Genomic DNA, 27,053 nt, shown 5'->3' on the forward strand with positions numbered 1-27,053 from the left:
CTTCCAAAGGGTTCTAGAAGAGTTAGAAATCCTGCTGCCCACTGCCATCAGATAAGTTAATATAATGGAGTTCACCAAGTGGTGGCTTGCTGGATACATCTAGATCAGGCTGGGCAAACTAAGGCCCGGGGGCCACCTACGGCCCTTCAGACAGACCTTGAGCTCCTGCCGGGGAGCGAGGTCTGGGCTTGCTCTGCTCTGGCGTTCCAGCCAGGGAGTGGGGTCAGGGGCTTACCCCACTCCCTGCATGCTGTGGCTCTGCGCAGCTCATGGAAGCAGCAGCGTGTCCCCTCTCTGGCTCCTATGCGTAGGGGCAGTCAGGGGGCTTTGCGTGCTGCCCCTGCACCAAGCACCGTCTCTGCAGCTCTCATTGGCCAGGAACCAGAGCCAATGGGAGCTGCAGGGATAGCACCTGCAGATGGGGCAGTGGCAGAGCCACCTGGCTGCACCTCTGCATAGGAACCTGAGAGGGGACATGCCACTGCTTCCGGGAGCTGCTTGAGGTAAGTGCCACCTGGAGCCTGCACCCCGATCCCCTCCTGCACCTCAACCTCCTGTCCCAGCCCTGATCCCCCTCCCACCCTCAGAACCCTTTGGTCCCAGCTGGAGCACCGTCCTGCACCCCCTCATCCCCAGCCTCACCCCAGAGCCTGCACCCTGAGCTGGAGCCCTCACCCCCTCCTGCATCCCAACCTCCAATTTTGTGAGTATTCAGGGCTTGACACACAATTTCCATATCCAGATGTGGCCCTTGGACCAAAAAGTTTGCCCACCCCTGATCTAGATGGTACTCTCTACTTTGCCATGGAAGAGCAGTCCATATGAGATAGCCCTCCCATGTCAATCAGAAACCAAATAGATTGAAGGTCAAAAGTATAACTGGGTTCAAAAAAGAACTAGATACATTCAGGTAGGATAGGTCTATCAGTGGCTATTAGCCTAGAGTCAGGGATGCAACTTTATGCTCTGGGTGTCCCTAAACCTCTGACAGTCAAAAGCTGGGACTGGACCACAGGGACGGTTCAGTGGATAATTGTCCTGTTCACACCCTCTGAAACATCCATTTAGCACTGGCAACTTGCAGAAAACAGGACATCAGCCAGATGGGTCATTGGTCTGACCCAGTAAGGCTGTTGTGATGGATCCAGAATGGGTTTGGGTGGGGTTATTTTAAATGTAGGCTCCATAGGCTCCTGGCTAGAAGAACCTGCACATTTTAGGCAGCATATTTTGACTCTCCTGTCTCCTTGTTGCAAACTATCACCCTCAATAGCAACACAAAATACACTGCTGACGACCACGGAGCAAACAAACAGGGTACCTTTTATATGAAACATGCACTTTAAAAAAAAAAGAAAGGGAGATGGATCTGATACATTTATAATTATAATTAACTAACTAATTAATTAGTTCTAACCCTGATCTTTAAAAAAAACAAAAACCGACAACAAGAAAACCATCAAAATATGGATGTGCTGAGCAGCAGCAGTCCCCCTGGCAGAGAAAACCCTGCTGCACGGCAGCTTCGGAGGGGTTAATAGCTGGTTTAATTATATATTTATATAAAACGGGGATTGCAGCGTGGATAACACACGTCTCCCTCCCCCCAGCCCACCCCGCTCTCGCTCGCTCTCTGTATATTAAATATGCTTTGCTTGTCAATTTCTTAGCCAGTGCATTTCTGCAGGGCAGGCGGTCCCGCCCCCCCGTGTGCGCAGGCGCGCAGTATCCCAGGTTCCCGCAGGCTCAGCGTTCAGTGACCACAGGCTGATTATTGTAGGTAAGGAATCAGATAAGAAAGTAATTTATAAACCTCTTTAAATCATCAGAATGCCCCCGGGAAAGGGTGTGCTCTGTGCTATGCCCACCTGTGCGCTCGGTTTGCATGCAACGCATTGCTTTGAAAATTGCACTTGCCTTTGCAACTAGCTCCTCTTACCAGCCTTTTGGTCTATTTTTTGGTACTGTATCTTTTGGGAACCAAATTCTCTAGATTTTTATTTGATTTTTCCTTTTGCAATGGGCAGAGCAGTAGAACGACTGAAGAGCAGACGAAATCAGGAGGCAAAGAGGGGTTGGCAGGGACAATGCAAGTGCTTGCAACCCCGGGATGCTTTTTCTATTCCATGTTTAAACTGAGGGAAGGTTTCTTTTTTTAACCCCCTTCCTACCCCCCAAGATAGGCGAATGAGTTGAAGAGTTTGAAAGGAAGCGAGGCAGGAGGGAGAGGGAGAGAGGACAGGGGAAGGTTTGCGATGAGCTCGGAGGGGAGAAAATGGGTCATTTTTGCAAACTTTCTCCGTCGTGCAATTTCCACTCCCCAAATTAGAGGAATTTCTGTTTGTGCAAGAGAATTTTTTTTAAAAAGAGGGAATTCCGCCATTTTGATGTTTAAAGAAAATATTAAAGGCTTTTCGGAATGAAGGGCTGATGGGCAACCTGGTGCTAGCCCAAGCGCCTAGATGTGGGGGCAAATGCAGGCAAGGCTGAGAGCAGCAGGCTGAGCAACGGGGGAGGGGCAGGGAATGATACTCCCCCCTTGTTTATTTTTTGCTGGAGATTCTTGAAGTGAAGGTTCTCTAGGAACAACTCTGCAAATCAGGTGGCATGTGGCTGCATCAAGGCACTAGATAAGCAGCAGCGTGTGTAGGTCCTTCATGAAAGGTCCCAAGGTTGTTTTTTGGGAGGGAGGTGTGTCAGACCTGGATTTTTTTCTCGCCTGTTGTAGCAGAGCATTCATAACCTTTTTGGTCCCCACCCCCCAACTCGGTATTTTGTCTAAGTGCCGTTAATATGGAGGGACAGGTTCAGTGTGTAAAAAGATTGTTGCACTTGGTCACATTTTGATTCTCAGCTGGCTGGCAGGAGAGGGCGGGGTGAAAGGCTGCTGTGCTAGCATCCCTGGAAATGTGTGCCTGGCAGGCTATATATTTGTGAAAGGCAAGGGGGAAAATATGTCTGTATACTGTACTGAAGATACTGGTGGGCTGGGCATTTGCTGTGAATAAATGGAGAGCCCTTCCTTCTGGAGGAGTGAGCCTAGATTAGTGCTTCACACTGGATCACACAACTATTATAAGAAAATATCCGACATGGAGCCCCTAGTAAATCAGAAGGTGGAGTATAGAGCTTGCTTTGGACCATTTTATGACTGACATTTATGTGTAATAAAAGCATTTTTCCTGCACAAACCATTACACCAAGCATGGGGAGGGGGTGGAATATGATACAAGTGCATTAAAAACAAAAGCATGTGTCAGGGTGTATTGTTTGTAATTGGAGTGCTCCTGCACTATTTCCTCCTGTGGTTATATGGGGAATGTAAGTCTGCCAGGTATCCTCACAGTGCCTCCTGCTGGGAGAGGCTGGGGCGTCTATGAAATTGTGGGCCCCTTGTTTCTCCCCTGTTCCCTGTGGTGACTTCTGTTGTGGGTTTTGGGGCCACGGGAGCAATAGTTTGCACAGTCAATTGATGCTCCTGCCTTATTCCAAATAGTGACTCCTGCAGGAAGATGCTGGAACTGGAGAACCAATATACTTGGCCTTCCTGATTGTTCCCTTCAGTCACTGCTGCTGGGAGAGGCCAGAACGGGAGCTTCCCTGTGTCCTGTGCCGCTGTAGTGATTCCTCAGGGATGCTCTGAGGCCGGAGTGGCCAAAGAGTCCCTCCAGTGCTGCTGTACAGCTTTGCAATTTTCCTCTTTACTGGCGGTTTTCAAATCTTGTGTGAAACCCCACTGTAAGGTGCTTGAACGCTGGGGCACTGCACAGCCCGAGTGACACAACAAGTGCCACGCGGAATCCAGGGAACCAGTTCAGCCTTCGTCTTCATCCATCCTACGAAGGCATCGCCCAGGCTGCAGGAAAAGGGGCCATGAGTTTAGGGAAGAATTTGGATTTATTTCTCAGCTGTTCAATAGAAAAATAATGGGTGAACCCTGGAAAATATGAACATTTTTTGGAATATTTGTGGACAGTGTTTCCCATCCCCTTTGATGCATCTACCCAGTGAGTAGGTGTATGTTTTAATTCCATGTTAAGTCAGTGGAATGTACCTTTTTGGCAAAGTACAGCGCCTCCTGCTGGCAGAGGCTGGATCGGGAGTAGCTGCAAGCTTACCCACAACCAGTGCTCCTGCCCTGCTCCATACAGCAACTCCTGCTGGGAGATGCTGAGACTGCAGTAGTGGTGAGCTCCCCTACAACCAACCCTTTCAGGCCAGTCCCTAAAGTGACTCTTATTGCAAGCAGATGAACTTGTTGTCAGAAAAACACCTGAGCCAAACAGCAGCCCTGCCTGTGTCATGCAGCCTGCCCTGGGATGTTAAGAATTCCCCCAAACAGTGAGCATCTTGGCAGAGGTGAGAGCAATTAAAAAGTAAAAAGCAGAGTTGCTAATGTTCATAAGCTGGAGTGTGCCCCTGTAGGACACCCCAGATCAGTTGGCCGGGGTGACCCACTGGAATATTACATCAGTTACATTGAAAACTTAACCCACAGTTTGCACAGCTCATAAGTATGTAGGAGTAACCCATGCTAGCTCAGCATGGCACTCTGTCCCTGTTAGTGGCTGACCCACATTGAGTCTGCTTCAGCTAGCATAGCCGGGTCCTTTAGCTCAGACGGTACAGAAGTTCGTGTCTATAGAGCGACAAGTCTGAGTTCAAGGCGTGATGCCAAAGTCCTATCCAGAGGTGTCGTGCTAGGAAGTCCACAGGGTAAGAAGTGTTTCTGACCCAGAATTTACTTGCTTTGTTTCTTTTGTTACGTTCATGCATTTGTTTCATTAGTGGCACTTCTGAAGCTAGTGCTGAAGGTAGCTGTCTTTCTGCTTGTCTGTCTCCCACCGGGTCCTGTGCTCTGACCCCCATTAGATAAATTAAAATATACAATGCGAATAACAGTCCAGTATAATAAAGGACTTTGAGATGTAAATATAACAAGGATGACAGAAATAAACCCAACACACTCCAGCCCTCCTCTTCCCTAAAAGCCTGGGGAAAACAGAGGGGGTTTGGTGGGAGCCCCAAGATTAGCAAATCCATGTCTGATCCAAAGAGGGAGTAAATTCCACACTTGTGAAACTCAGGGCCAAATTTGATAAGGCAGAGAGAAGCCAGAGATCTACCTGCACTTGCCTGATTACACACAGCCATGCAGTTACTGCCATTGGGCATCTGTGTATGCAAAGAGGTGTCTCAAGGTCTAAGCTGCCAGTTCATATATGAAGCTGCAGGATCTGCAACTGCTTGTGCATTTTTGTGAGTGGACCCTGTTCTTCAGCAGTCTGGCCATGGCAGTGCAGGAACCAGCTCCTAACCAGCTCTATCTCATCAATCATGCATTGCCAATCCTTGCAATTTTATCATGAAACTTCTGCTGTTTGGTGCTTTTCATAAAGCCCCAGCTCCTGGAGGCAACTGATTATGTGATAATCTTAGCTTCCATTTAAAACAATGGAGGGTTCCAGCCCCCATGGTTATGGAGTAAAATGTCACCAAAGAGCACCCTAAAGGCTCAGGAATCAGGAGGCAAATGAAAAGAAACCTCATGATTTTTAAGACAATCTCATCATTTATTTGTGGCCAGATTCTTGATTTTTTTGAAAGCTTGGGGTTGGCAATAGCCATGTGGGACCGGGCAGCCTGTGCCTTCAATGGCGAGGAGGCCTTGGGCTAGCCAGCTCTGGTCAGTCAGCCATAATTAGCTACCTCCTGGCCTAAAGGGGCAGGAGAAACTGGGGTCAGGTGGCAGATGGATAAACACCTGGGCCTCATCAAAGGGCAGAGAAGTTAGCAGGAGGAACCACAGGGAAGCAGGGCCTAGAAGACGCAGAGGAAGTGGATGACAGAAGCAGCCTGGGGGTCAGCGCTCTGTCCCAAGGCAGAGGCATAAAGGGAGCCCAGAAGGCTGAACAGGACTCTTGTTATCCTGGAAGGGGTTACATTTTAGCTGAGGCTAAGCTGTGCCACCAGCTTCCACCTGTATGGGGTTGAGGGGGCACACCTAGGAGGGGGAAATTAGGGTATGGTGTATGTGCAGTGTCCCATTTGGCCAGCAGGGGGCACAACAGGTGCAGGCATGCCTGTGACACTGTGATAGCTATACAAAGAGTTCACACATTCTGCAGAGCTTTATTCCTGATGTTTGACTATTAAAGCCAATTGGAAATTAATTTTTGGTCTCAGGCTGGGTCATAAGTAGCATTTCTTCTCAGCAAAATGGCTGCTTCTAGCACCTCCACAAAACACTTGGGTACTTGCTGTTCTCCCAGGTTGGCTCTTTCGCTTCATCCTCCCGGAGGCTCTAAGCAACAAGACATTTCAGCGATATATTTGTACTTTGCAAATTTCCCCCAGATTTCACTGTGGTTGGGGGTGTGTGAATTACCTCAGAATTTGGGCCAGTCCATGTATCAACAATACATATGTTTACTGGGAGAACCTCTCAGCTAGCAATGGCCCAAGGTGCTGCAGTAGCTAAAGCTCAGTGGAAAAATTATTTCCATTTTTTTTTTAAAGAAAAATGGAAACCTTTGGAGGTGAAAACTTTCATGGACATTTTTCCCCCTATCTTTCACTCACTCTCATGGTAACATCAGGCCCAACACTGGTTCCTTAGCAGGTTTCCTCATTTCACCAACCATGTTTTCTTGGTCTCTTGAGTGGTCAAGATAGGAGTACCTGTAGCTTACGTTAGGCCATGATTTAAGAGGTGTAGTGTTAATTGTTATTCTGGTGGTTCTTGCTGGATTGGCTTTCTGTTTGTCTGTCAGATTGTCTGTGCTTTCCCACAACACTCAGTACCAGTTGGGGGAGCTCTACTCTGCATGGGGGCTATGTAGGGTCAGCAAATCCATGGCTGACCTGAGGGGAGAGCAAAAGCCACCTGTGTGATCCAAAGAGCCAGTTTTCATGCACTCGCTGCATGTGCTGTATACAGTATAGGATTGTCAGAAACAAAAAATTCTTGTTTTTGAAAACCCTGCCTGTTCTGTGCAAAGCTTTAGCAATGATGTGGAAAGTTTTTAAAAACAAAAACAAAAGACCTTCCATTTTCTGTGCATCTTATAGTGCAAACCTCAGAGAAATACAGTGCTAAATAATAGCCTAGAATATGCCACATCCCCTCAGCTCAATGAGCTTAGTAACGACAACAACGCATCCTGGTTAGTAGTACTAAATCAAAGTGGAACTTCTATAATAATCAAGGGGTTAGGGCCCAATCCTGCACCCATTGAATTTATGTTTTGCCACTGGCTTCAGTGAAAGCAGGATTCCCTCCCCCCGCCACATCCAGCCATCCACAAGTAGTTCCTTTGGAATCACACGCGCTGACTAACACACATGATGGGTTCCCTAAAGGCTTGATTGCACAGCTGCTCTTGGGAACAGACAGTCCTGCTGGCTTCACACCATGTGGAGTATTGGAGTAACAGCAATGAGCATTATACTCGAGTAAGTGTTTCTGTGGGGTTGGGTCTTACTGTTGTCACTTGCTTTCCTCTTGCTGTTCCCACTTGCCCCGCCACCTTCCTCAGAATGCCACTTTCCACCTCAAACAAACATCTGCCATGAGAAATTTGTTCGTCTTCGAGATTAAAAGTCATGGTCCCTGTGAAACCCATGTGTTTGTAAACAATACCATGACCAACTGCACTAATAATTCCAGTCCTTATGTTACTAAATGGGCAAGAATTCTGAAAACCTAATTTATGTGTAATTGTTTGTTTACTTCCAGCATTTATTTCAGTCTGGAGGGTAGAACTCTAGAAAGTCGCTTTCACATTTGTTTAGAGTTGTTTCCACTTTTGCAGGTACTTCCTGCTGCCGGGTTAGCACTGCAGGGGGCAGAGTCCGTGTATTTGAAAACAACTGGCTTTGGTGGGCTATTTTAAAGGCGATTTGGAGAATTGCCCGTTGGTCTGAGGCTCTAGAAAAGTTTATTTAAATTGTTACCTAAATGTAAGTCAGCTGGGGACCTTTAATTAGAGATGGAGATGGGAGAGCTCTTTTGGTTTTGGAAACATCTTCTGGCTGATTTGGGGCCACGTTTTATCTAATATGGCTTGGTTTAGACACATGCAGTGTGAAATACTGGCTCTGCTGAAGCCAGTGAGGCCTGTCAAACACTTGTCAAGGATGGTCTAGATCAGGAGTTCTCAAACTGGGAGTTGGGACCCTTCAGGGGGTTGTGAGGTTATTACATGGGGGGTCACGAGCTGTCAGCCTCCACTCCAAACCCTGCTTTGCCTGTAGCATTTAAAATAGTGTTAAATATAAATGTGTTTTTGGTGGGGGAGAGGTTGCACTCAGAGGCTTGCTGTGTGAAAAGGGGTCACCAGTACAAAAGTTTGAGAACCACTGACCTAGATAATATTTAATCCTGCCATGTGGGCAGGGGACTGGCCTAGATGACCTCTCGAGGTTCCAGCCACTCCTACAATTCTATGATTTTAGCCCAAATGTCGGTGCTTCAGTTATTTTTGGATGGAGAGGGAAGATTGTGTGGTTTATTATAGAGCTATTTGCTATGAAATGCTAAACAAAAACAACTCTGCCAAGTGAATGCTTAGTCCTTGAACCAGCAAGTGACTTGTAGGTGTCTCACTTTAAGCATGAGTCACCCCATTGAAATCGTTGCTGCTACTCACATTTTTAAAGTGGTCTTGTCAACCACAAGTGTTCAAAAATCATGATCCAGGCCCCCACAATCATGAGATTATTTAAAAGACAAAATAAAAAATGCTTGGTTCTTTATATTTGCCTTTCAGGATCTGAATCTTTAGGAGTCACATTTTCTCCACAACCATGAGGCCAGAAATTCCCTTTAAAAAAAAAAATCTGAGACTGTCAGAGAGTCACCTAGCTCCAGGAGCTGGGTCTCTGAGAAGAGCCCTAAATAGCGTGAGACTCACAATAAAATCGTAAGAGTTGGCAACAGAAAGTGAGGCAGGTATTTAAATACCTTGCTGATGTGGGCCCTTAGCTGATGAATTTGGATGGTCACCCACTGCACATCAGTGCTTATTGTAGCTTCCATGTAGTATAAGTAAGTTTCTAGCTTCACTTGATGCAGGTATGAAAATATAAACTGACAGCTGAGAGACGGACCTTTACCCTCATGGCCCACATGGTGATGTGGGTGTGGAGAACTCATTTGCAGTGAAATGAAGAGATGCGGCTAGGGATGAGGCTGCATAGCTAGGACTTTAGCAAGCATTCAAAAATCAGAAGACATTTAAAAATAAGTAAATATAGGGGAGTTTGAGCCTTTAGGGTCCATGATTTTCCAGCTTTTCTCCACCACTGTTGGAAACTTTTATTTTGAAATGAAAGCTGAGATTGTCATGTAGTACAGCCTCAGAGTTATGAACACCTCTGGAACAAACGGAGGTTGTTCATAACTCTTAACAAAATGTTATGGTAGTTCTGTCAAAAGTTTGCAACTGAACATTGACTTAATACAGCTTTGAAGCTTTACTATGCAGAAGAAAAATGCTGCTTTCTCTTTATTTTTTTTAGTAGTTTATGTTTAACACAGTACTGTATGGTATTTGTTTTTTTGGTTTTTTTTTGTCTTTGCTGCTGCCTGACTGCATACTTTCGGTTCCAAATGAAGTGTGTGGTTAACTGGTCCATTCATAACTCTGGTGTTTGTAACTCTGAGGTTCTACTGTATTTTCACGTGACTCCATTAGCTGGGGATTTACAAAAAACACCAATTATTGTTAGTCTTGTGATAAAATTGTGAGCATTGGCAACACTGAACCCCAGTTTTACAAATTTGGCTGTAATGACCCTCTCTTAGGTGTGAAGTGACTTTGTCTCCCAGCCTGTCCTGTCCTGTCCTCCTGGATTTTATATCCTCCCTCAATTCTAGGAAGCTTTTGAGTGTCACCTGAGCTTTTTGTAATCTCAAGATTTAGCTGCACATTTGCTACAGATCTGTGTCACAGTTAGGTGAGTGGCATGGGGTGGAGGGAAAGCAACAGTTGGGATGGTTGTTTGCAGAACTTTCACTCCACATGTCCTGACTGTCGTATCTTTTATTTCTAACTTCACTGTCGTAACAGGAAACACAATGGACTGATACGACTTGAACTCTGTTTTAATGGTTTTTGGGGGAGAAATAAAATCTAAATCTAAATTTATTATTAGGTATTTAAAAGGGAAAAATATTAATGATGAGAGATCCTAATCAAAATGAGTACTGGTTGTTGAGGGCAAAATACACCCCCTGCAGCGAGCCAGCCAATGTCCATACATCACTTCAGTCCCACTGCAGCCTGTCAGGGTTTTGTAAGATATTTCTTACGATAATATTACTTTAAAAATGATTTTATATATACATGCTGGCCCTCTGCACCAGGATGAGGTGAGTTGCACTCCTGAGGCCTGCGTATCACTTAGCTTGGATACTGAAACTAGACTGGTCTATTTTGCTTTCTGTTTGTAGTCCTTTTCCCTTGGACTTCCCCTGTACTAGCGTAAGATTTTGTTGTGGTTTGGTGACCTGACTCTCCTCCAGGGCGATTGTTTCAATAATAGTAATAAAGAAACCTCATACCTTTCACAGCCATTAAAAATAGTGGATCCGGATTAGGTTTTGTAAAACCCATCCCATTAACAAAACCTAAGTAGCTGATCTGGGGACAGATTCACAAAATTGCCTGATGATGCAGATAGGTGCCCACTGAGGTTTACAAAAGCGCCAAGTAGGTAGGTGCCTAACTGCCATTGACATTCAATGGGAGTTGGGTGCTGAACTCACTTAGGAGTTTTTGTAAAATCTGGCCCCTGGTGCTTGATAGTGTCCATTAAATATTTCCTCCAGGAGCATCTTTAGAGGCTTTATCTTCCATTGGGTGGGGACGGTATGTTTTGATGCAGGGACTGAGCTGCATCCTAGTAGCTGGATATTCTCCTTCCTCACTCCTAGAGCAAATCTTCAGTTTAAAGTGACAAAAGAGTGCACCGTCCAGTCTTATCTTTTACATTCTTCTTGTAGCGGTCACAAAATACACCTTCAGACCTTGGGAAACGAGAGTGAATAAAATCCCAAGCCCTGCAGTGGTGCTAACTTGGCAACATCTGGCTGTATTGCCTTGCTGCAAGGGCCACTTGTTCTGCAAAGAACCACGTGCGTTGGTGTTGCATATAAAAGATACACAGCTAGCTAACGTACAAAAACCACCTGCTGGCATACAAGACTATGCACTATTTTTCAGATGCTTTTATGTTAGTGAAGTTGTTGTGCTGTGCAAATAAGTTCCAGAATCAGGCTGTTCATAGATTGATTTATTTATTTTTTAAAGGCGGAAGATTCTGTTGTGATCATGTGGCCCAACTTCCTGCATGGCACAGGCCAGAGAACCTCACTGGATAATTTTTACCATAAGCCCCCACCTTCTGTTTGAGCTCTAGAGCATATTTTTTAGATGTAACATGGTGTAAGAGGTGGGATCCGAACCCAGAGCTCCTATAGTAAAGTTGACTCATAGTGGCAAGGCTATATTGTTAACTGAGATTGTTCAAATCCATTGTAGGAAGAAAGTTGGTGTGAGAGTTCAGTGTAATAAGATAAATAGATCTATTTACGTTTGTGTATACAGTTTGTTAATATAAACAGCATCCTGTACTGGCAAAGAGGAAGATGTTCATGATGTGGTAGGTTCAATAAAGTAGTAATTGTTACATAGTGCAGATGTCCTCCTGAGTCCAGCTCTGAACAGCTGTGATCTGTCGAGCCTTCTAAGGGAATATGAAGCACCCCCTCTCCGTAACCAAGTGTGAAAACAGGTAGCCTTGTCCTGTCTTTGCTTTCTCAGGTGCCCCATCCCTGAACTGATGTTCCCCCATCTCAGCACAATTTCCAGGTCATTGTTATCAGTTGGATGACCTGACCATGGGTATCTTTTCTGTTCTTAGGCCTGGGTCTGTACTAGTGAATTTCTCCATCATAACTGTGTTGGAAAAAACCACCCCCCTAATTTATATAGCCATGCTGGGATACTCCCTAGGTAGACATGGTTATACTGGCAGAAAAGTCCTTTTGCTGGCTAGCTTTTTCAGGTCTGCTCTATGCTAGAAAGCTTTTCCAGTAAACATGCCTTAGTTTGGCATATCGCTGCATGAGTCCACACTCAATTTTGAGTCCTGTCGATAAAACCCTTCCTCTCAGAAGCCCAAAACCACCTGCCCATATGACATATGCCATCTGCTGGCACTGTTTTACCGGTACCGCGCCAGTGTTGATGCTGTTACCTCACCCATTCGGGGAACTGGTTTAAACTATACGAGCAAAATAATTCTTTTGCCAGTACAAGCTTTAGCTACACTAGGTTATTATTTTATTTTTTCGTGGTATTACTGCACCAGTATAGCTATACTGGCAAACCTTTTGTAAGGTAGACAAGGCCTTAGTTAACAGAGCATCATGTTGATAAAATGTTGCTGCTGACCCATGTCTGTTTCACACACATCTCTGCTCTGCGGAATCCCTGCTTTCTAGATTATGCCCTGTTGCAGATCTCTGTTCCCTTATACTATTCCTACTCTTTATTATTTTATCTTTGCATTTTGCATTGCACCTTTCATTTGAATAGGAACATTCTTTAATTACACTAATTAGTTTACCCTCCCCGTACTCCTGGCCCATTATTATCTCCATTTTGTAGATGAGACCTGACTGGCATGTAGCCTTTGGCTAATATCACCCTCCCTATCTGTCATCCTCTCTGAAATTCTTAAACTAAATAAGCCTGATCATGCTGGACCAGTCAGAAACTTGGTAGTGTCACTGAAATACAGGCCTTTCTCCCAGGAACCAATGTTCCCTCTAATTTTTTACATCCATGTGCGAAATGAATTTTGTTATGTGCACCAATATGGAGGTGATGTCTGGCAGGGGTAGGGCTGAGGGGTTTGGAGTGTGGAAGGGGCTCAGGGCTGGGGCAGAGGGTAGGGGTTTGGGGGCTTCAGGCGCTGGCTAGAGGGGTGGGTTCTGGGATGGAGCCGGGGATGAGGGATTTAGGGTGCAGGAGGGGGCACAGGGCTGGGGTGGAGGGTTGGGATGCAGGGAGTGAGGGCTCCATCTGGGAGTGTGGGTTCTGGGGTGGGGCTGGGGATGACGGCTTTGGAGTGCAGGCTGTTCCAGGGCTACAGCAGGGAGAGAGGACTCCCCCCAGACCTGTCTCACTGCAGCAGCCTGGGGCCAGAGCCAGGGGAGAGGTGCATCTCCCCAGCCGTAGCAGCTCCGGGCTGGGGGCGGGTGCCTCTCCCTGGCTGTGGCAGCTCAAGCACTGACACCGGGGGAGAGGTGGCTCTCCTCGCCTGTGTGGCCCTTGATAGCCTGCTGCGCATCCACACAGCTTAGAGGGAATGTAGCCCAGGACTAGGGACCTTTTGTGAACCCTGGTTTAAATCAGGCATCGTAGCAAAGTTCAGTCTTCCTAACTGTTCAAAAGAATATTAATTAAAAGAATCAAGTTGTTTAAAAAACGTTGTCTCTAATGCCAGGAAAAGCCAGGCCCTCTCCTGGTCTGACCGCAGGGCCTTGGCTACAATATATTGAGCGATAGCTGAGGAAAAGTCATGACTTCCATGCTGTTGTCTATCATGGGAGCTCCTGCTGGGGGAGAGTGGGACTGTTGGCCCTATGAGCCACCCATAGTTAGTGTTCTCACGCGGTTCATCAGACTGAGTCCTGCTCCAGCTCCTGTCTTTGTTCCTTCCCTGAGTTCATACCACTCAGGCTCTAACTGGCCTCCATGCCTGCTGGTTGGATTCCAGGTTTATGCCACCTGCCCAGAGGAGGTGATGGATGGCAGAGCGGAAATGGAGGTCATGAGAAGCACCAAGGGGAATGCCGCTGGGGAGGTCAGCGTCCATCTGGTCGCCAACGAGAACACATTGCAGAACACACACCTGCCCGCGACTGCCTTCATCATCCCAGGTAGGTTTTCCAGACGCCAGCGGTTAAGTATTTACCAGAGGTACATTAGACAGCCTCCATCACCACAGTATTGGAGCACCTCACGATCTCGAATGTGTTGATCCTCACAATGCTCCTGTGAGGCAGGGCAGTGCCATTATCCCCATTTCACAGAAAGGCAGCTGTGGCACAGAGAGACTAAGTGATTTGCCCAAGGCCACTCAGAAGTCCGTTGCAGAGCTGGGACTTGAACTTAGGTCTTTCAAGACCTAGACTAGTGCCGTAACCATAACCTTTCTCCAAATAGCTTGGGATGTTTCCTCCATTCATAGAGTCATCCCCTCCTTCGGGGCTAGATCTCTACTATTTGAACCTCGAGAGCACCCCCATTAGACAGCAGCAGTAAGCTGTTATCGTCTATGTGGACCAGCCATGGGAGAGGAAGGCAACTTACAATAATAGGCTTGTAAACTGTAGGAAATATTTGCATAGCAGATTCTCCCCCATGGGACATGCATCAGGGCTTGGGGCCGGGATGGCATTCTGGGCATGCTTGTGCTGTAAGTGTTAGTCTTGTTTAAGATCTTGTGTTGATCCATCCAACGGATACACCGCAAGCCAGGGGAGCTGAGGCCAGGCCTGTCCCCACTTCTCAGGGTGCTGGCAGGGTAACAGCACCTAGCGTTCACTGTCAGGGCTACCAACTGGGATCAGAGCCCTTGGATATGGGTGCATGTAACTCTGCAGCTCAGTTATCTAGGCCATATCATCCCCCACAGCCCCTTTGCGCACACTCTCCCTCCCTTTTAACTCTCACTCCCATCCTGTCTTTGTTTCACTTCCTCCCCCACATCTCCCTCCTTCCTGTACCCAGCTGTGCAACATAAGCCCTGAAAGTGACCCCTGCTAGGAAGGGTTTCGAGGTGCTTCCTTAGGTTTTCTCCGTCTCTTGGCCAAGGGGGTGACTTGTGCTTCCTTAGAGACGTTCCTGGCCATTGAGAGCCGGTGCTTCTCCCAGGATTCCTGTGTCAAAGTGATTCCCAGCACAGTTCCCAGGGGTAAAGTAGATGTTAACTATCACCTGGCAGGGGGATAATCCAGCGTGGTTCCCACATGCTGCTAACACCCGCCAGCCAGTCAGGATGATTGGCAGCTCTGCTTATCCCTGTCAATGTACGTCCTGGACGCAGGTAGTAGCCTGATGCCTGTTGACTGCAGTACTTTGGAGTGGAGCAGAAAGACCGGGTGAGGGTTTCCAGTAGGAAGCAGGCATGGAGCCTGTTGAGGGGTTTCAAGATGAGGACCAGGGAGCCAGGATGGGGTATACAGAGCAGTGGGGCGTTGTCATAAACAGATAGCTAAGGGTTAATGTCTCTTTCACCTGAAGCACCTGACCAGAGGACCAATCAGGAAACTGGATTTTTTCAACTTTGGGTGGAGGGAATTGAGTGTCTGTGTCTTTGTTTTTTTTCTTTTGTCTGTCTGCCTTCTCTGAGCTTTGGAGAAGTAGCTCTACTTTCTAGTCTTCTGTTTCTAAGTGTAAGGACAAAGAGATCAGATAGTAAGTTCTATGGTTTTCTTTTCTTTGGTATTTGCATGAATATAAGTGCTGGAGTGCTTTGATTTGTATTCTTTTTGAATAAGGCTGTTTATTCAATATTCTTTTAAGAAATTGCCCTGTATTGTGTCATCTTAATACAGAGAGACTATTTGTATTTTTTCTTTCTTTTTTATATAAAGCTTTCTTTTAAGACCTGTTGGAGATTTTCTTTACTGCAGGGAAATTGAGTCTGTACTCACCAGGGAATTGGTGGGAGGAAGAAATCAGGGGAGATCTGTGTGTGTTGAAGTGGCTAGCCTGATTTTGCATTCCCTCTGGGTGAAGAGGAAAGTACTTTTTGTTTCCAGGATTGGGAACAGAAAGGGAGATTCACTCTGTTTGGATTCACAGAGCTTGTGTCTGTGTATCTCTCCAGGAGCACCTGGAGGGGGGAAGGGAAAAAGGATTATTTCCTTTTGTTGTGAGACTCAAGGGATTTGGGTCTTGGGGTCCCCAGGGAAGGTTTTTCAGAGGGACCAGAGTGCCCCAAAACACTCTAATTTTTTGGGTGGTGGCAGCAGGTACCAGGTCCAAGCTGGTAACTAAGCTTGGAGGTTTTCATGCTAACCCCCATATTTTGGACGCTAAGGTCCAAATCTGGGACTAAGGTTATTACAGGCGTTCTGACAGACTTTGATTTAGCAGCTGGGCCATTGCATTCTGGACAAGCTGCTGGGCTGAATGTGCAGCCCAAGCTTTGCCTGCACGAAATGGAGGGGCAGGGAAGAGCTGCCTGGAAGCCCTGGTGGACGTTAGAGCAGCTGAAGTCTTGCTCTAACTCACCCCAGTGAAGAAGAGACGCAGGAGAGCTCTGCTCTACCGTACAAATATATTTTACAGACCTCTGAGAAATAAGAGGAAGACCAAGGACGCAGTAGACCCATTACTCAATGAGGGAGAGAAAAGCGATAACAGAAAATACCGCAGTGGCCAAAGTGTTTGATGCCTTTGTTTGTTTTTCACTGAAACTGTTTGCTGTGATTGGACACTGAACATCGGGGTAGGATCTGGCGCTAAAATAGGGAAAGAGCAAGTTAAGAATTACTTTGATAAGCTAGATGTTTTCAGGCAAGGCCTGACAAAATCCATCCTGGAATACTTAAGGAACTGGCTGAAGAGATTGCTGAGCCATTAGCAGTTATCTTTGAGAACTCATGGAGGATGGGAGAGATCCCAGAGGACTGGAAAAGGGCAAATATATTCCTATCTGTAAAGAGGGCAATAAGGACAACCCAGGGAATTATAGACCAGTCAGCTTAACTTCAGTACCCAATAAGATAATGGAGCAAAGAATCAAACAATCAATTTGTAAACACCTGGAAGATAAGGTGATAACAACTAAGAGTCAACGTGGATTTGTCAAGAACAAACCATGTCAAACCAACATAGCATCCTCCTTTTACAGGGTAACAAGCCTTGTAGATAGAGGAGAAGTGGTAGATATGATATATCTTGTCTTTAGTAAGGCTTTTGGTACTGTCTCTCACATGACCTTCTCATAAACAGACTAGGAAAACATAGCCTAGACAAATCGGTTATAAGGTGCGTCCAAAACTGGTTGGAAAAGCGTACTCAGAGAGTAGTTATCAGTGCTTCACAGTCCATATTGAGTGAGGTCCCTCCAGGATCTGTTCTTGGTTCAGTTCTATTCAATATCTTCCTAAATTATTTGGATAATGGCATAGGGAGTACACTTATAAAGTTTGTGGATCGTACCAAGCTGCATGTATTTTGAAAGACAGGATTAGAGTTCAAAACGATCTCGACAAACTGGAGAAATGGTCTGAAATAAATAGGATGAAATTCAATAAGGACAAATGCCAAGTACTCCACCTAGGAAAGAACAATCAGTTGCATTTATACAAAATGATGTAAAAAAAGAAAGCTAAATACGAGTCAAGAGTGTAACACTGTCGCAAAGAAAGCAAACATAATTGTGGGATGTATTAGCAGGCGTGTTGGAAGTAAGACACTAGAAATAATTTTTCTGCTCCACGCAGCAGTTGTGTCCAGCTCTGCATGATACACTTCAGGAAAAAGGTGGACAAATTGGAAAAAGTCTAGAGGAGAGCAACAAAAATGATGAAAGGGCTAGAAAATGTGACCTACAAGGAAAGATTGAAAAAATGTGGTTTCTTTTTTCTGGAGGAAGGAATACTGAGGGGGGACATGAGAACAGTCTTCAAGTATTTATAAAGTTGTCATAAAGAAGAGGGTGATAAATTGTGCTCTTTATCCACAGAGGACAGCACAAGAAATAATGGGCTTAAATTGCAGCAAAGGAGATCTAGGTTAGACATTAGGAAAGCTTCCTAACTGTCAGAGTGGTTAAGCACTAGAACAAATTCCCAGGGAGACTGTGGAATTGCTGTCATTGGAGGTTTTTAAGAGCAGGTTAGATAAGCACCTGTCATGAATGGTCTAGATAATACTTAGTTCTGCCTCAGTGCGAGGGCCTGGACTAGATGACCGCTCGAGGTCCCTTCAGTCCTACATTCCTATGATTCTATGGCCCACAGCACACTACCTCCATCCCCTTTTGCTGGAGGTGGCTGCACCACTTTTGCCAGCTTTACACCTGGACAAGTTACCCTGCACAGGAGGAATTCTCCACTGGCTGCCTCCAGCCTGAATACTGTCACTTTCCACCATCAGAGCAATGCAGAGCAGCTGGGGCAGATCAGAGAATCTGGCCCTCCAGGTGGCTTCCATTGCAGCAGTCCTGCCACGAAGGAACCAAAACCTGGGTTGCTATAACCAGACCTCTGTCTGTGAGGAGCAGCTGCTGTTTTTTCACTAGCTAGGGAGTGATTTACTGTTCCCAACCATTGCAGCTGCTCAGGCGCAGGCCTGGGCCCAGTGTGCTCCATAGCCCGGGGACTCAGACACCTTTCCAGGAGTGCAGCTCCAGCCTTGGCCCTCGTGGGGGTGCTGAGCAGACTCAGAGGGCTGGAGGAGACAGAGGCACGGTGCTCATCCAGCAGGTTCTAACTGGTGTAGATGAAGTTTAAAATGTCCTGGGCCTGATTCTCATTTGCACTGTGGCCCTTTACACCGTGCTGGCTTTACAGGTGTAGCCGTAACTGGCACCTGCATTAAGGTCCAGAGTGTGAATGTAAAGGAGAATCAGGCCCTGTTATTCCTGGAGTTATTCCTAACTGGAACCCAATGAACAGTTGAGTGCTGAGCCCCTCTCCTCCCTTCTCCCACCTGGCCTCAGTCCTCCTCTCTGCTCTTCTCCCATTGCAGCTCCTGCCCTGTCCCTCTAGAATTCAACGGGGGGCTGCAGAGGTGGCATGCAGCTCCCTCCCCCGCCCATTGAGGTGTGTTGAGCTCAGAATTGGGGCTTGATTCTGCAGGACACAGAACAAGTAGCTGCTGCTGTAAGGCAGGTCAGACCCGGCGGATTGACACCTTTCAAGGAAATCCCTGGTGCAAACCTAAGAGTCGGGTGTGCGAACAGAGTGAGCGCAGACCGTGTGCCTGGCATCCCTCACCCCCTTGTGCTGTATTTGGCTGCTGCCCCACCCCACGCCTGCTGCATGTACATGAAGTGTTTGTCCCTCTTTACCTTTTCACCCTTCTCCAGCAAACACAGCCACCATCAGCCTTCCCGCCAGCGCCTTAGAGATCCAGCGATTTCCCCGGGAGCCGCAGAGAAGTGCAGGCACTGAGAGACTGGAGAGGGGGGCAGGGAACGAGCCGATCACTGCGACCGTCATCCCCCAGATCAGTGGGGTGCAGACCTGCAACACCGTCCGGGTACTGGAGTGGAAAGATGGGGTGGCCACTCTGCCTGGCAGCAACTTAAGAGTAAGTGTGGGGGAAGCCAGACCCCTGTACACTAGCACCCTTAACCCTGGCTGGGCATGTCCATGGAGAACTATGAACTGGCAGGTTATGCAGCTGCTTTCCTACGAGGGCAATAAGAGCGTCTTCTTGGGCTCCTGCCCTCCAGGTTCATTGTTAGGATTCCACTTTCTGAGCCTGTTCCTCATTCACAGAGAATGAGAGGGAGCCCTTTAAATCCCTGGCCAGCCTTTGGATGGAGGATGCTGCAGGTGTGCCCACAAACAGGTAACTGCACACGCTGACCTCAGGAGCAGACCTCAGTGGCTCTGCATGGCCCAGTGGCCTTTCAGAGCACAGCTGTGGCGCCAGTGCATGTACGCTTTTGAAGGCCAAACCATGGCATCCACCACTGAAAGGCTGGCCCTAAAGGTATCTGATCAGGACTGTCTTTAGAGGTAGTTTGGCTGGTGTTTATGCTAAGCACTCACTGGGGCTGGCTCTGTAGCTTAGTGCTAGTGATCCATGCACAGCACACAGCTGCGGTGCCTAGACTGTTACAATAACCAGTGTACCCCATCCCCTCCACTACCTCATCCAGCACCCTGCCTCCTCCGGGCTGTTCCAGCCTCCAGACAGCACTCTGCCCCTCCCTGCTATGTCAGCCACCAGGCCAAACCCTGCCCTCTCCATGGCAGTGAAAAGCTTTCCCTGAGATTGAACAGCGGGTCAGTGAAAGGGCTGGGTGGAGACCCCACAGCTCCCATACCCCCATCCTGTTCTTTGCCTCCTCTCTCGCCTGGTAGGGCTGACTTGACATGTCCAGCACCTGGGGAAGGGTTGACCTTCGTGGGGGAGACAGGTCAACAATGTTACGTCTGAGTCCATTAGTCCTTTTTGCCTTATGTTTTTGTGATGTCCACCATCTTGGCTGTCACACCGGGGATTGAACTAGGAACCTTCACGTCTAAAAATCACAAGCTGCTACAACTCGAGCTAAGGCTTCCAGGTGGGGCTGTGCTAGACTCCCATCCCTTGTGGGTGGGCCCAAAGGGGGACCAGTGGGTTACGCTTTTATCTTTCTTCCCTTTTGTGTTTGCGTTAATAACCCAGTTTCGGATAAATGAATATGGGACGCTGAAAGTGGTGAGTGCGGATAAGATCCCCCCAGTGGAACCCCTAAAGGAGGGTCATGCGGAGAGAGATGGGGAGTCAGAGGTGGCGCCCACTAGCAGAGACAATCCAGCTGCTGCTCAGGGTAAGGATGCTAGCTTGGCTGTAGGCACTCTGCTGGACACCATGACTTGCAGAGTGCTGGGAAGAGCCGGCACATACTCGTACCTGTGGCTTAGTGGGTGGGCCTAGGGCTTGGGAGCTTCCAAGGGAGTCCCACTTGCTTGCACTGGCTCTCTTTGGCTCGGATGTCTTAAGCATGTGGAACGGTATTCATGTCAGTGGTGGTGTTAATATCTCTGTCACACTGGGCCATGGCGAGCGTGGGTTTCTGCTGGTGCCTCTCCTCTGAAGTGATCTCAGACCCTAAAGGGAGAGTGGGGGTGAGCTAAGTCACAATGGGCTCTGGAGCCACTGCAGCTCTGCCTCCCCAACCCTTCCAGAAAGATCCGCACTCCTGCCCCTATAGACCGGCGTTCGGCTTTCCCTAGTGGGAAATCCAGAAGGCTTCTTTATCTACTTGTTGATGTCTTCTGGAGGGCCAGTAGCCCAACAGACATGTTGGCCTGTCCCAAAACCCCAATGGCTGGCTGGAGCCAATGTATCACTTCAGGCAGAGTTTCCATGAGGCTTTCTCCACATGATCTTCTTGCCAAGGAGTGAGACGGTCCATCCTGTCCATGCCCAGCCCAGCAAGCAGCTGTCCACTAGACCCTGCTGACCACAGGGCCTGCTTCCAAAGAGCCTCCCTCAATCCTGCCCCAGAGCTTCAGCCTCCCCAAGGTATGTGTGTGGTGACTACGCCCACCCTCGAGCCATATGGGAGGCAGGTGTCTCCTGACCTGTGTTGTTCTCCTTCCCCGGTGGCTCTCACCTGTTGGAGTTCATGTCCCTTTCACTCTCTCCTGCCGCAGACGTGCCTGAGCAGCCCAAGCTGCTGACAGCAGAGAGCATGTGCCACTGCGATACCTGTGGCCGGAGACATGTGTCGGAGGGGGCCCGGGAGGGCAGGGGGTTCTGCAGCGAACACTGTCATCGGCAGTTCAAGGAAAGGTAATGGAGACACCGCTTCGAGTGGGGGAAGAAGAACCTGCTCCTTCAGGGGGAAATGTGCTGAATCAAACCCTGTCTTTCTCAGTCCAGCCTTTGTTCTCTAGAGGAGAGGGGGATACAGGCATGTGTCTCCGTGGGCTGGGAGACCCCTCTCTTGTTCCTGCGGGCAGGTTATTCTTCAAGCAAACTCGCAGGATGCCCCGTGAGCCCACTGAAGTCAGGGCGGGTTTTGCTATTTATTGCAGCGGGGCCAAGCTTTCACTCAGATTGTTTGTGGTCTCAGCGTAGGAGTGGGCTGCGCTTGGCGCTATGAGAAGCTTCCCCAGGGAAAGGCATCCTCACATTGGTCCCCGAAGGACACGTTTTCCCTCATCTGATTTCCCAGCTCACAGATGAGGGCAGACCACTACATGTAGATCTGGATTTCCAGTGCCCTGTTATTCTGGGTTGCTTGGATCCAGGCATTTGGTCCAGACCATTCTAAAGATCAGTCTATTTGGATCTGGATTTCAGACACCCCAGCGTTCGAGGATACTTGGACACAGGATTTTGATTCGGCTTATCTCTTAATTTTGACCTCATCAAGACACATGTTCTTGGTAGATTGCTCATTTTAATCATGAGGAACACTGTGTGTGTGCATGCATGCATATATGTGTGTGCGTGTGTATAGGCACTGGAGGAGGGATTGAAAAGGTGGTTGCTTCTCAGACTGGTGTTGGCCACACAACTTCCCTCCATGCCAGGCCCCTTCAGACCAAGTTTGCTGACATCTCATCTCTTGCCAATGTGCAGCATGGCTCTTTGCTGATGGGCATTACGGTTCCTTCTCCCCTGCAGGTCTGTCATAGTGGAGAACTCTGCTGGCAGCACTAACGCCACCAAAATCCTCAAGCCAGTGAAAAAACGGAAAAGAAAGGATTACCAGAGCCCTTCAGAGGAGGAGGAGTATGAATCAGAACAAATGGTAGGGGAGAGGGCCGGCACGGAGGGGACAAGATCACACGCAGATACTTGTCAGTGGAGAGGCTAGGGTACCCCATGTGTGTCCCCCTCCCCTGCTTCTTTTTTTTTATTTATAATTGTCAGTGCTGTGTCCATTATATGTCGAAGTATTAATCAGAAACTGACAACTTAACTCCACAAAGAGCAGAAAGAGAGAGGAGAAAATAGACATCCAAAGGGACTGACCCTCAAGCCCTGTAGATGTCTTGGGCCACATTTTCAGAGGTCTCAGCGCCTGGGTGGAGGTTGGGTGCTGAGCACTTCTGAAAACTGAGCCATGATGGTGGATGTTGAACACTTCAACCCCCAGCCCTGAGCTCTGTGAGAACCCTGGCCTTGTGAGCATGAAGCACTGAGGAACTACACTTACAAACCAGAGCGCATCTGCCTCAGTGATCCAGATGCTGCGTTCTGGGGCATAAAGCACCCACTGGCTGAAAAAATAAGATGACACCGCCCACAATTAATTAATCTTTAGTGAGTCCTTTCAAATCCCTCTCCGACAGCTTCGATCTACTCACAAGCCAGATCCTCTTGGCTGTCCCTTTCTTGGATTTGGGTACCCAGAAATTCTTGAGCACCGTTATAGTCAAAGAAAGTCTGAGACATTACAAGGGTGGCGAGTCACTGACATCAGTTCTCTCTACTTTCATGGTTAGGAGGAGAAGCAGGAAGAGAGAAAGAACTCGGGGGGAGACCCCACCATCAGCAACATGGAGAGCGAAGAGTGGAGCATGAACCAGCACGGTAAGGGGTGTGGCAGGGCAGTCTCTGGTGGCTGCTTCCCATGCAGCAGCAAAAGTCAGCTACAGTGACCTGCTCACCATCCAGCAACCCGGAGGCATTTTTGTAGCTCATGATGCCACTGGAGTCCCCCCAGTGAAGTGATGTTACCTTGTATCACATGGGTGATTGGTTCAGACTCAAGATCCATCTAGTCCCGTGTCCGCTCTCTGAATGCGTCTACTTATAGGATTAAGGTTTGGGTCCTATAGCCCCTTTCCCACCAGAGATCTCCCCCAGTGAGGAGAAGATGGATGGCCCAGAGTTTGGGGTGCTAGGTCAGTGGTTAGGTAGACCTGGATTCAATCCCTTTTTTGCCATCGACTTCCTGTGACCTTGGGCAAGTCAATTTGTTTTTCTGTGCCTCAGTTTCCCCATTGTGCAATGGGGCTAGTAGCACTTGCCTTCCTCCCAGGGGTCTTAAATGTATTAAAAATTGCAAGGTGCTCAGGTTCTACAGTGAGGGGAGCCAGATAAACATCTCAGATAGGCACATACCAGTACAAATACAGCAGCTCACACTCAGCCTTGCCAATTGATTAGTCCCTGTGCTAATGGATCTGGCCTGTCTCTGGCTGCTTTGGGGACTCCTTCTTGTTTTTACAGCTGTTCCTGAACCTTTGCTTGGATTACAAGGAATGGGACTTGGGTATTTCTCTCCTACTGGAGGCTTTGAAAGTCTCAGCCATCGATGCTGGCTGGCTGCAGAATGTATCTGGGTTCTCCTCAGGGGTTTCTGCACTGTATACAGTATGATTCTTTTATTGCGTGACCCTGGGCCCCCACTATATGCAATGACACCAGGTAGAGGGATAGAAAGAATGCTGGGCTGGGTCTGGTCTGCATGGGAAATGGCTTTTCATTTCCCCCTTTCCAGCTGAGCAGATGGACAGACAGGGCTTTGGCCCAGTGTTACGCCTGGATGGCGGTGCCTGAGGTCACTGGGGATGGGAGCAGGTCACAGAGAACAGGATGCAGCTCTTTTTGTCAAGGTGCATCACTCACTGGGAAGCCCACCTCTGCCTTCCCCCATCTCCAAACATGGGTGAAAGTGGCTGGAGGCTGGTAAGGGACCCTGCAGACTGCACACTAGGGTGAGGCAGGGGGAACTGGTCTGCCTTTCCCCTTGCCTGGGCCCGCTCAAGGGTCAGTTCCAAAGCACACTAACCAGATCTTCAGCTGCGTTTCTGAGTGGCTTGTGTGTGCGTTTCTGCCAAGCTCAGGTGCCAGTGAGGAGAAGAAAGAAGGCTGGTCCTGGGCGTCCTACCTGGAGGAGCAGAAAGCTATCGCTGCCCCTTCAAATCTATTCCAAGAAGTGAGTTGGGATTTTCTTTTCCGATTCCTCCTCTTCTCCTTTCCTTTTTTCTCTTCTCATCTGCTCTCCATCTCGTTCCTGTTTTCCTAGCTGTGGGTAATGCCCAGTCCTTCATCCTGGGGTAACTATTTGTCTTCCTCCGCTGCTCTCCAGCTTTCCTCTAGCCCTCCCCTTTGTGACCTTTGCCCCCCACTCAAAGTCTTTTTGATCAGCAAGTGCCCTATAGAGTGATGGCCCTGTCAATGCCCTTCTCCTTCACCCCCTTGATTCTACTCCACCCCAACCTTAGCCAACTTCCTGCTGGATGGGAAAAGGTGAGTCTAATTCACTCGTTGAACCACTCTCTCCTGCCCTTGTCTGGGTAAGAGATGAGCCCACAACTCCAGCTGCAAACACCCCTGTACTTAGGGGAGGCTCATCTCTAGGCTGAGCAATAGAAAGCGCTCAGGGGAGCATGCATGGCAAGCCAGTGCTGTCGTGTTTCCTGTCCCTTCGGCAATGAGAAAAACAAACCACAGAAAACAGAGAATGGCTTTAAAAAACAAAAAACCCATTGGTTAACCCCAGGACTCTGTCCTCCAATGGGCTGTGATGGGTGACTGGAGCACGTCTATTTTTCTCTCATTTTCAGTACCAGTCAGTCGCCCAGCACAAGAACGGCTTCAAGGCGGGGATGAAGCTGGAGGGGATCGATCCCCAGCACCCTTCGATGTACTTCATCCTGACTGTGGCTGAGGTAGGACATGGGACTGAAAGGGACCTCCTGGCTTGTCAAGTCCAGTCTCCTGCTATTGCACGGAATCTGGTCACTTGATCCTGTTGTTAAACTTATCTAGCTCCAACTTGACACTAGTTGCGTGGTTTGTCCCTATTCCTCCTACTGGGAGCTGTTCCAGAACCTCTCTTCTCTGATGGTCTTCAGTGTGACACTGCCCTTCCTTGTCCTCCTGTGCAGCTGCAGCTACAGGCTGACAGCTCCTGCCTGCCTTTCCCAGCTCCTCCGCTGCCCTTTCCCCATGCGTGCTCACAGCCGTGTTGTGTGAAGGGTTTCCAGGGGGAGAAAGGAAATGCTGTGCAGGAGGTGGCTCAGCAGACCACTCGTGGGTCACACCATTAGGCCATCCGTTCAAACCCAGGGTTGGCTGGCAGTTACCTAGACCATTGCCTGTCCAAGCTGCTGGTTGTGAAATGCACTGGTGGTTTGGCAGTGTAGGTCAAGTGAGTTGTGGGTGTCAGTTGGGTTGGTAGAGGACGGGTGGCCACATCGCAGAATCACTATCTCGGTTGGTGGCCATGTTAACACGGTCATAAGAGGAACCCAGGAGTGAGTAGACCATGGAGACGGAAGTGCCCTATGGCCCCTTGATTTGCTCACTCTTGGACAGTCTGAGCCATGTTGGTGGGGCAGTGAGTAGGAGCTTGTTCTTCCACTGTCTGTTCTGCACCCGTTCTGTAGCTAAACAGAGGCCTTCAGTCTCTAGGCGGTCAGGCCAGACCCTTCCATTTGTACTACATTCGTGTAAGGTGCACATTCCATGACCTACGGCACTCATGGGCCAGCAGCTGAAGTCTACTCAATCCTTCTTCAAGATGAGAAATTCTGCAAAGCAGCCGATTTGTTTATTTGTTGCTGCTGGCATATTTTTGCCAGGGCAACAACCTCTTGCAAAACGCTTGGGAGAAGGAGAGAGGGGAACCTGCCCCTGTGAGGTCTTTATAACCCTGGATCCACGCCAGTGCTGACTGCATCACCATTACACCTTGTGCCCCGACAAGAAAGGCTGGCTGTAAAGTCGGAATCTTTCTGTGGCTGTTGCTGAGAGTAGAAGTACTGGGGCCAGTGGCTCAGCGCCTGCCCTGTTCCTTTGTTAAATGCACAGATCTCTCAGACTTCAAATGCACTTCCTGATTCCTGACACCAGTGTGTCAATATGGCTCCCCGGCCTTCTCAGCAAGCTATGAAGGAGGTAAGTGATGGGTGCTTGTGCATGGGCTGCCGGACAGACTTCTTAGGCACATGTTGCTTGAAGGGGGTTAGAACACACACGGGGCAGTGCAGCTGGGGACACGCTCATCCTTCAGTTCCTTTCCCCTCCTTGCTGCAGGTGTGTGGGTATCGGATGCGCCTGCACTTTGATGGCTACTCCGAATGCCATGATTTCTGGCTGAACGCCGACTCCCCCAACATTCATCCTGCCGGCTGGTCTGAGGAGACGAGGCACAAACTGCAGCCCCCCAAAGGTAAGAGGTCGGTGACCTCAGGACTGTGGACGCTGCTCCAGATGGGCCTTCCCCTTGTGTGCTGTCAGTCAGATGCGTGGAGTCTGTGGGACCCCTGAGAGCAGGAGAAGGCTGGTTATGTCTTCATCAGTGCTCAAGCTGAGGGTGGAGGCCTGTAGAGA

General features: G+C 48.4%; 1 protein-coding gene across 2 annotated transcripts in view; it reads left to right on the plus strand.

Moving 5' to 3' along the window:
- Window positions 1-1,723: 1,723 nt before the first annotated feature.
- Window positions 1,724-27,053, plus strand: part of L3MBTL1 (L3MBTL histone methyl-lysine binding protein 1) — a 57,054-nt gene continuing 31,724 nt past the window's right edge. For both annotated transcript variants that reach the window (XM_050917301.1, XM_050917303.1), the window contains exons 1-10: window positions 1,724-1,780; window positions 13,792-13,954; window positions 19,123-19,346; window positions 20,436-20,580; window positions 21,410-21,548; window positions 22,389-22,515; window positions 23,213-23,300; window positions 24,560-24,651; window positions 25,283-25,387; window positions 26,757-26,892. In XM_050917301.1, the coding sequence (XP_050773258.1) occupies window positions 13,819-13,954; window positions 19,123-19,346; window positions 20,436-20,580; window positions 21,410-21,548; window positions 22,389-22,515; window positions 23,213-23,300; window positions 24,560-24,651; window positions 25,283-25,387; window positions 26,757-26,892 (1,192 nt within the window). In that variant the 5' untranslated portion in view covers window positions 1,724-1,780; window positions 13,792-13,818. The remainder of the gene's footprint in view (window positions 1,781-13,791; window positions 13,955-19,122; window positions 19,347-20,435; window positions 20,581-21,409; window positions 21,549-22,388; window positions 22,516-23,212; window positions 23,301-24,559; window positions 24,652-25,282; window positions 25,388-26,756; window positions 26,893-27,053) is intronic.

The sequence above is a fragment of the Gopherus flavomarginatus genome, chromosome 11 (assembly GCF_025201925.1).
Source record: "Gopherus flavomarginatus isolate rGopFla2 chromosome 11, rGopFla2.mat.asm, whole genome shotgun sequence".
NCBI classification, from domain to species: domain Eukaryota; kingdom Metazoa; phylum Chordata; order Testudines; family Testudinidae; genus Gopherus; species Gopherus flavomarginatus.